Source organism: Anguilla rostrata, chromosome 7 (genome assembly GCF_018555375.3).
Source record: "Anguilla rostrata isolate EN2019 chromosome 7, ASM1855537v3, whole genome shotgun sequence".
Lineage (NCBI taxonomy): Eukaryota > Metazoa > Chordata > Actinopteri > Anguilliformes > Anguillidae > Anguilla > Anguilla rostrata.
In genome coordinates this window covers 15047856-15057151 of record NC_057939.1, presented here as the reverse complement: position 1 = coordinate 15057151, position 9296 = coordinate 15047856, and the positions used below count along the sequence as shown (strand labels likewise).

The window sequence follows — 9296 nt, the reverse complement described above, 5'->3', positions numbered from 1 at the left end:
CCTGGTGCTGCTGCTTTTTGGATTCACTTCACCTTTGTGAAGTCCTGTATTCTGGTTTCATTCATTCCTTGAAGAGAATGAAACCAGAATACAGGACTACACAAGAAGAGAGGTGGAGAAGCTCAGTCGGTTGAACTCCGCCTGTGAGACTTCCTTCCCGGTCCCCACCGAATCTGTGATTTCTTCATTAGCAGACACTTTTTGAGATGGTTTAATTAAAGCACGCTGTATCCTCATTGTGGGGAAGGCTGACATCAAAGACTGCTTTGAAGGGCTTTTCCGCAGTATCCATATAGCTGCCACTTAAATAGGCTTTCAGAGCTTTGTGCCAGTAAATCCTTTAATGATTTGAGTATATATATATATATATAATGTTCATAAAGAACAGAATTACTTTGATATTTCTAATCCTGATCAGTGCTCTACATACTGTATGTGTCTACTTATGAATTAACTTGCTGCATCATCATTTTATGGTTAATTGTATACACCATTGGTTTTGCCTGTATTTGAGAATAAGCAGTAAACAAAAATATGATACCAGACCACTACTCTGTACCGTTCAGTCATTAGACCCAGTGGCTCAACTCATGACTGGCTGATGATTGGTCCCTTATTGGTAAGAGTAAATGCAAATGGTCAGAAATAATCTCACTGCTGTTTTCCAGCTACATCGTGAAAACTGCTATATTTCTGTGGCAGTGCAATTGTTTTAAATGGGAAATTACACAGCAGCTAATGCTCTATATAAAGTGACAACGGAAATGATGATAACCATTATACCAAGTAACCATTTAAAGGAAAACTGTGCAGAAGCCAAACTTAGTCAAATTTCAAGACCGTTAACATTTATTTCAAGATTCCAGTGGGGATCAGCTGATAAAGGTGTTTACATTAAGCGCAGGCTGAGCTCTGTAATTACAATTATGACCATAGGCTATATGTCATGAGCTAACTATGATTGGTCCAATCAATTGGTCCAATTGGTCTTCTGCCAGCAGGGGCACACTGGGTTTAAGCTACTGCACCAGTCTTAAGTGATAGATATTCTGCACTTCAGCTAGCTCCTTCCTGTTGGCTGTAAAATATTTGGTGGCTTGCCAGAGAGTGTATTGCAGGAGTGGACACATTTCTGCAGCACAGTTGCTGCTTCCACATTGGAGAATGCAGAAAAAAATATAAAATAGCTGTGTTTCTTAAAATATTCCTTTACAGTAATACATTCACAGTGTCCATAATGTGATGTAAATGACCACATCGAATGCTGATTTTGAGTTAATATGTGGTGTTGCAGGTTTTCAAGAGAAGGACTACAACATGCCTTGCTTTCTATCTACTATGGAGTCAAGGGTATCAGACCAGATGAACCCCATGAGCTTTGTTCACCCTGTGCTGACCTGCTGCAGCAAATTGATGACAAATATGATATAATTCGACAAAAGCTATGTACTGAGATGCTCCAAGATCACTATGGTAATTAAACACTACTTCTCTCAATAAAATTGCTATTGCCAATTACACAAGGTATAGTCCAGAGCAGAACGGACAAAATTAATCAGAATTGATTTCCTGTAAATCTCAGATTCGGTTTTGTATTTTGTTATGAAATGATTTTCTAAGCATGTTTTTAGCAACTGTAATATTAAATGCTTTTCATTATGTTTTTCTTTTATTTTATTATTTATTTGTGATTTCAGTTCTATGCAGCTGAGTACAGAACTCTACACAAACTGGCTTTTAAGACAACCATACAGTGACAATCATCATCCTAACTGAATGATTTTTAGAGATGACAGGTGAAGAAAAAGCAAAATCCCAAAAAGGGCATTTTTATGTGTTTGTTGGCATCACAGGCAAGCTATCCTGGGAGGCCTTGTTGCCATGGCAGCAGGAGGAGAGGGTGGAGGAGCTGGCAGATTGGGCAGAATGTGCCCTGGACAGCACAGACCTGCTCTGTCTCTCTGAGCTGCCTGGAGCATTTAAAATCTACAGGTGACAAAGCCCTAATGGAATTCTGATGTTCACACATGGAATACTGATCTTAGATCTGTGATAACTTGCTTTTTTGTCCACAAAAGCCTATGCTTACGCCCAACCGTGCCCTGACCATTCTGTGGAAAAGTCTTTTCAATTCTATGCTTTGACATGAGGACACCAGGTCCCGTACACTTAACTGAAAAAGTGTGTGGGGCTGCAGATTTTACACATTTATAGTTTACACCGCAGTGAGGCAGTCTGTCCATCGGAACAGATCATCGTCTGAGCTGCTTTCTTGGGTAACTGACAGGGGCTGGGACAGGGTGGCTCTGAGGTTATGTCCTGAGCAAGTGAACCCAGATGTGCTGCAATGGACTGCTGCACTCTCCCTCAAAGAGCTGCATTCCTGCAATCAACTAGAGAAGAGGGGCCTGGCAGCTGTCATGGAAAGGTAAAGAGGGCTGTAGCAGAATAAGGGACGGAGAATGTTTCAGATAAATGATCATGAGCACCTCACTGATCGCAGATCTGTAATCAGAGGCACTGGAGACAGATCAATACTTGGTGTCACCGAGGCCTGGCAGAACACTAGAGACAGATTAGTGCATGACCTTATGTCACATCCTGTGAGAGTCAGCTGACTGGTCAGCAACTGTAATTAGTCATACAATCATTTAAAGGGCTTGTGTATTACGCTTATGAAATTGCGAAGGATTTCAGAGGATATATTTATGCTATATGTATTATATTGTATGTCTGTAGAATGATGAACAGCAAAGCGTGTTAGGTTTCAGAGCTTAGTTGTACCGTGGCAAACTGAGAAGCATGGTGCAGTAGAAACAAGGATTGCATTATGAGCAATGATTGTCCAACTTACTCAGTCCCCCACACTCCTTACAGAAGCCTTGAAAGCAGGCCATTGCTTGATACTTCATTTTACGAAAAATTTTGACAAAAAAGCTCAGACTTTAGCATACCTATGGGTTTCACACAGTTTCTTTGGGGAAAGTCATCCTGAATTCAGGAATGGGCAAATAGCCGGGAACCTGTTGGGAGTCGGGAGTATGGGATGAAAGTTGGAGGGTTAATAATGATAGGTTGCAGGAGCATGGCTCTCTTTGACTTTCTCTCTCTTTTCTTTCTCCTGTGGGTGCAGTCTGGATGTGACAAGCCTGTGGCAGCTGTCATTGTATGTGCAGGTGACAATGATGAGGGTAGCGAGAGAGAAACATTCCCATGGGGCTTTGCTGGCAGGCAGCCAATCCTGGGAGAGCTGGTAAGTCACATGCCAGCCAATCTACTGTAAATGTTTGAGCGAGGTTTGAGTTTTCTCATTATTACATGATTTTCAATATTTATCAAAAGCAACAAAATGACCCAATTGAAGTTCTGAAACTTTGATTTGGACATACCTAACTAAAAATCACTCAGATTATGTCCTCATTGTCACAACTGTGAGATATGTATGTAGGTTGACACTCACATACACACATGCACACACAGAATGACACTCAGATTAATATCCTTGCATTATGGAATTTAAACACATCCCTTCTGATGTATTTATAGTGATACTATGATCACAGCATGCTTTATGAGTGTGGGATACTGTCAATGGTTCCTGCAGGCCAGATGTTAGAAGCCCTCACTACAGAGACCTGGCAAGATTCTGGCTTGGTGAGCAGAGTCCCTGGAATAGTGACAGGAGAGAATTTTGTCACTGCTCACCACAGGTAAGACCCATCCTTATGAGCTGAAAAGTAAGAGCTCTGGGGGAGCCACAATCAGCTGGAACTCATTACTGGAGAGGGGGTCTGAAATTCTCTGTTCATAGATTTTCTACAGGGATAAATGCTGCCTCACACCCATAACCTTCATGGTTGTCTGAACTATATGCGTAATTTATGATTTAAGCGCGCCATTAAAGTGCCAAACCCAACTGCAATACCATGGTGTGTCCTGTGACTGCCTGATTAAAAAGGTGCAACACCAAAAACTTTAAGCTTGCACAGAAAACAAAAGCTGTGTTGGACTTGGGAGCAGACACTGTCTTTCAGTACACTCCAGAACAAAACTGGACACAAGACCTATCCTATATTATTTTGTTTACGAAACCAGAATATTGTACAGATCATTTTTTATAAATGACTAAAATTGTGAAGCATCTGCCCATTTGCAGTTTTCCTGTATGGATGACCTTTGACCTCTCTCAGCAGGCAGTACTGCAGTGTATGCTGTCATGTCAGGAATGTGAGCGGGAGCACCTCATTGAGCTCTTCCACAGTCTCACACCAGAGGAGCTACAGGGGCCTGTGGTACAGAGCTCACAAAGCATGGGTCAGTCAACAGCCACTCAGTCTTTAGTCTAGGAGTCACATGACTTACTGACTCGAGATCTTCAGGCCCCACGTGTTAGTGTTTGATCTACAATGTCACCCTGGTCATTTGTCTTGATACCCAGGCACTATAGTTTGATAAACTATGTGATGTTTTAGATTCTTGAAGGGCACTTTCTTAAGATGGCACTATTTCATCTTTCAAGGACTTCAGACAGTAATGTGGCTACCTGTGGTGTAAACTGTCAGAGATTATTGGATATGGCTATTTTATTTACAGTAAATTAAAAAAAATTTTACACCCCGTCTTGTTGGTTTATGTCAGGAACTTTCCCAGAATACCGTTCTGCTCTGAGACAGCTGTGCATTATGAGACTGAGAGAGATAAAGTCTGAGCTCGGGGAGGCAGCCTCCTGGGGTGACTGTGCACTGGGGGTTCTGACTCAGCTAATGAAGCTGCAGGATGCAGAGGTCATGGCGCTGATCCTGGACCTGCAGGAAGTGGTGAGTCACAGACAGAGCTGTGAGAGGGACTGTGCAATCACCTGTGTATGACCCTCACACACTCTGAAATAACCAGAGTACCCCAAAGACTTCTCATGCTCCATTATAACTGCTCCCCCCAAAGAGCTCAGGGCAAGCATTTCATTTTCACCTATCCCTGTATTTGATGCATTGCACCACCTGAGATGTTCTTTGAAATCCCTTATTTCTTTTTTGTTTATTACTCCAGAGTAAGGATTACCTTATTGAGCTTCACGACAAATACACAGCAGAGCTACAAGCCCAAAAATTGGCCAACTTGTTTCTGCTCTTACTGCCTGATTCATGCCAGCACAGCAGACCCATGGGTAACAGTGTCAACGGCAAATCTTCAGCCTTAGAGGAAAGTATCTCTGCAGTTATCAGTAAACGTGCTCACTACCGTACGGCTTTTAAGTTTAAATCTCCTGGTGTGTGCTCTCACCACAGCTGCTGCACCATGGTGAGGCTCGTGAGATTCCACAGGGAACCAGAGACAATGTGAAGGGAGCGCAGGAGAGGCCAGCAGTCGGCAGTGACAGAGGGGAGCTCGGTAGTGGTAAACTGATTTATATACATTACAGGCTTTATGAGTTTACAGTGAGGCTAATACTAGGACATCAATAGAACAGAAAAATTAAAACATCAATACTGGTTGTTGGAAGCAGGTTGACACTTAAATTAAGCAGATGCTAAGGTTTCTTAACTATTTCAAGGAATGATAGTTGCCTTCTATCAACAGATAAAATCATTAGGAAATTTGTAGTTATATATAACATCTGAACTGGCACACACAGGTGCCCTGAAAGGAAAATAATCTTAAGTGTGACAGATGCATATTTCAGAACACCAATATCTGTCTGACAGAGTGCAGAAACTCCCTTGTCCGAGAGGAAATCCCGTATTTGGAGGTATTACATGACAGTCGTATGCAAGAGGAGCCATATGGTGAAAGAGCCATTGTAAAGGGAGAGGATGGCCCATGTGAAGTTCCTCTATACTTTGAAAAACAAGGTTCTCTGATCGCAGTGGCTTGGGGTAAACCAGCAGAGGATGCCAATATCCAGGTACAACATCCAGTCACATGACCTCAACACGAGGTCAGCAATCAACTACAACAACCAGTCACATTATCTACACACATGCAACCAGCAACCACATAAAATTACCAGGCAAATAGTCTCTATAAATGAAACCCACAACTAGACCCAAAGAGAGGGTATGCACTGTATATGATCTCTATGTGCAGCTTCAAAGGGTACTATCTCTTCTATATCAGTGAGTGAGCAGTTACTGTAATTTGATTGCACCAACAGGTAATCTCTGATGAAATGATGGAGTGCGAAGCAGCCCCTTCTCTAGGGCAGGAGGAGGTAAGTGATGCTCCACACCTCCAGATGGCTACTGAAGATGCAGGTGAAGATGAGGCCTCTGCCTTTTTCCAGTGCAGTCCTTGTGCTGCAGGACACCAGGTTGAGACAGACCAGGAAGATGCCAGTGCTAGCAAGGTAAGACCATGACTGGCTGACCATTCCCCTTTAGCTTCAATAAAGAGAGGAGATTGTCTATGGTCTGGGGAGATGTGGGAAGGGGTTTGGGCCTGGTGTGGGGAGGATTAAGGTGTGCTCTAATTTTTGGTTTCAGCTGTATACTTGGTGACAGTTATAATAAATGTTTTTTATTCAGTTACCACTATATGAGGCCCCTGTGGAAGACAAGGATGGGGAGCTGCATGGGGAGAGAATGGATCCACAGAGGCCCTCAGGCAACAAGTCAGAGCCAGTCTTTTCAGAATTTAGTCAGCTAGCTGGGGACATCCAAGACCAGCCAACTGAAGAAGCTATTTACACTGGCATGGTGAGACTTAACCACAGTCAAGTGAAGAACTGTCTTTGATACTTATACCCAGCAAACAGCAAGTTTCAATTATGAGAAATCCCAGAAAGGCCCAGGGAAAAGATCAATGTCAGTACTAACACTGAAAATAGATTTGCAGTCCTTCATGTTTAGGAGCTCAATGCTTGCCAGCTGTGTACCCAAATGGCTTTCATGTCCCCACAGTCACCCCCTAGTGGCCCTACTGTACATGAAACAAGGCCTGAAGATGAAACTGATGAAGAGAAGAGTGACCAGACCATGGAGGATGCTTCAAAAGAGCCACATTTCGACATAGCAACAGACTTTTTTGACACGTGCAATGGAAAAGCTGAACGGTTCCAGGAATATCCAACCGAAGACGCTGCAAGTACTGTTAAAGTATGAGATCAAAATAAACAACATAATGAAAACCACTCAAAACTAATATAGGAAATTAGGGTTTCCATTGGAGGAGTTGGAAGATGCTGTAACTCAGTAGCTTTAACAGTGGTATTTTAATTCTGGATGTATTGTCTTGCAGACAGGGACCAAGGGTTACCAAAGGGAAGCAACCATTACTCACATCTCTGAAATGGAGCGTGAGGAGACCATGAAGAGTCTTGTGGACATGCAAAGGAAAGCCGAAAACAAGTGTCAGCGAGACAAGGAGAGACAAATGTTCAGGGTATGTTCACGTACACATTTGTTGGCGTAGGCATCTTTTAGTGTATTCTATGCTGTGGCACAATTGAGCAAGATGTCATGACATCCTTGTTTTTTTTTTTGCAGATCCAGGAGCGTCTGTCTATCATCCAGAACAAGAAGTCCGAGGACGACCTTCTGGGACACAAACAGGGAGACAGCCTCAAGGAGCTCACAGAGAACTTTAAGCAGGCAAGTGCTGCTTCATGGGATGGCGAGCCATGATGTGGGTGGGGCTATGGAGAGGTGAAGTGGGCAGGTGTGGCTGGGGATGACATGCACTGATTGAGGCCTCTGTGATTCAGGAGGATAGACATCGGCAGAAAACCCTTGTTAAAGAGAAACTGGAACAACTGAGGCGAGAGCGCTCGCACGTCATGCAGTCTAAGAGAGACAGGTAACATGACATTTTTCACTACGGCAAAATGTCCACCAAATCCAAACTTTGATCCAGCAGCTAAAGTGAAAAAAAAAACTTTGTTCATGGGTCAAGTTTTCATTTGGTCTAGAAGTCAGTCTGCAAAGGAGAAAACATGACCTCACTAAAACTCTTCCCACTAGCGCCCAGAACATGTGCTTAACAGAACTGAGATATTTTTGGGCTGGAATGATAGGAAAAATGGGTTCTCAGAGCTGGCACATCTGATAGTTGAGTAAATAATGCTAACATTTGTTTTGCAGGAACACAGCTGTATTTAAGGAGCTCTTGGATCCAGTGGTTCTCCATAGACCTGAACAGGAAGACATAGTGAATTGTGAAAGTGTTCATGCTCTGCACCATCAAATAGCTTAAAGTTGTGAATGTGCAAGTCCCTCTGGTGGCAAGGGCTGTAAGAAGAGGAGATGAAGTCACTGCCAGTCTGCTACTACAGAGTCTTCTAATGATATTCATCCTGGCTTTTATCCTCTTTCATATGACTCACCTTTCCAAGGCCTGTTGACACTCCTTCCTATAATGTGTCATTATATACACCTCCGTGAAAACGTAGCACAGTTCTCACTATTATTCGGTTCAGTTGCCTTGGTCTAATTTATTAAATGCATCAATGTAATTCTGCTCCGGAGCTGTTTAATTTATCACAGAGGTCTCAGACACACGCAAAATGGTTGTCTTTTATTGCAGTAAATTCTTTTAGTTATATCGGGCAGAGAAGACACTTGCATTAGATTGTATCGTTTATTTATTTTTTTAGTTACAAAAACCTTTTTAAAAAGTCTGACATCTTTCGAAATATTTTATGTTTTGTGCATATGATACCATGATATTTATTACTTTTATATTCTTAGCAGGAGAAGAGGAACTTGGACAGAGATTAAAATAAATATTCCTGAACTAAAGATGGTGCTTTACCATCTAAAATTCAGGAACTATGACTTTTAATGATATATCGGTTGATATCTCTCTTGTAGAAAAAAGCTAGATTGTACTGCTGTTTGTTGGCTTTCCTGTTGAAACTGGAAGAGCCAGAGATCCTCTCTCATTCATCATTTCTTGCCGATCCCATATGGATTTCTGGTCAGCCCTCCTGCCTTCTCATCTCCATACTGTAATGAGGACTCCAGATTTGTCAGAGCACAAGTGGGGAGGATGCACGAGCGAGGTGGTGCCAACATTAGTATAGTGCTGTTGAAAGTGACAAGTTACATTCAATCATTCTGTGTCATAATGATTTGCAATAAAAACTTTTAAATTTGTAAACTTTTTTCCCCCTTTTCTCCCAATTTAGAATACCCAGGCATGCTTGTGTTGCAGTGCTTACCGCAATCCTCAATTCATACAACAGGTGATGTCACTGCATTTTTTCACAGGTCAGGCTCACAGAGACATGAGTTGGAGGATTGCACTTTATGTTCAGCCCAAAATGTAAACCACAAGCACCCAATCAACCCAATCCATTTGCT

The 9296-nt window shown here is 42.4% G+C and overlaps 1 protein-coding gene across 1 annotated transcript; it reads left to right on the top strand.

Moving 5' to 3' along the window:
• Positions 1-4682: 4682 nt before the first annotated feature.
• LOC135258573 (uncharacterized) lies at positions 4683-9093 on the top strand. The gene is made up of 10 exons (XM_064342040.1): positions 4683-4817; positions 5286-5394; positions 5703-5902; positions 6152-6343; positions 6522-6692; positions 6897-7091; positions 7234-7377; positions 7482-7586; positions 7700-7791; positions 8076-9093. Exons 1-10 carry the CDS (start codon positions 4683-4685, stop codon positions 8185-8187), a joined length of 1455 nt encoding a protein of 484 aa, XP_064198110.1. The 3' UTR covers positions 8188-9093.
• Positions 9094-9296: the final 203 nt, after the last annotated feature.

Bases quoted from the DNA above. Each gene is read 5' to 3' on its own strand.
- LOC135258573 (XM_064342040.1), top strand. From the start codon at position 4,683: ATGAGACTGAGAGAGATAAAGTCTGAGCTCGGGGAGGCAGCCTCCTGG. The intron at 5,395-5,702 runs GTAAACTGATTT...TCTGTCTGACAG, and splicing joins CAGAGGGGAGCTCGGTAGTG to AGTGCAGAAACTCCCTTGTC. The intron at 7,092-7,233 runs GTATGAGATCAA...ATTGTCTTGCAG, and splicing joins ACGCTGCAAGTACTGTTAAA to ACAGGGACCAAGGGTTACCA.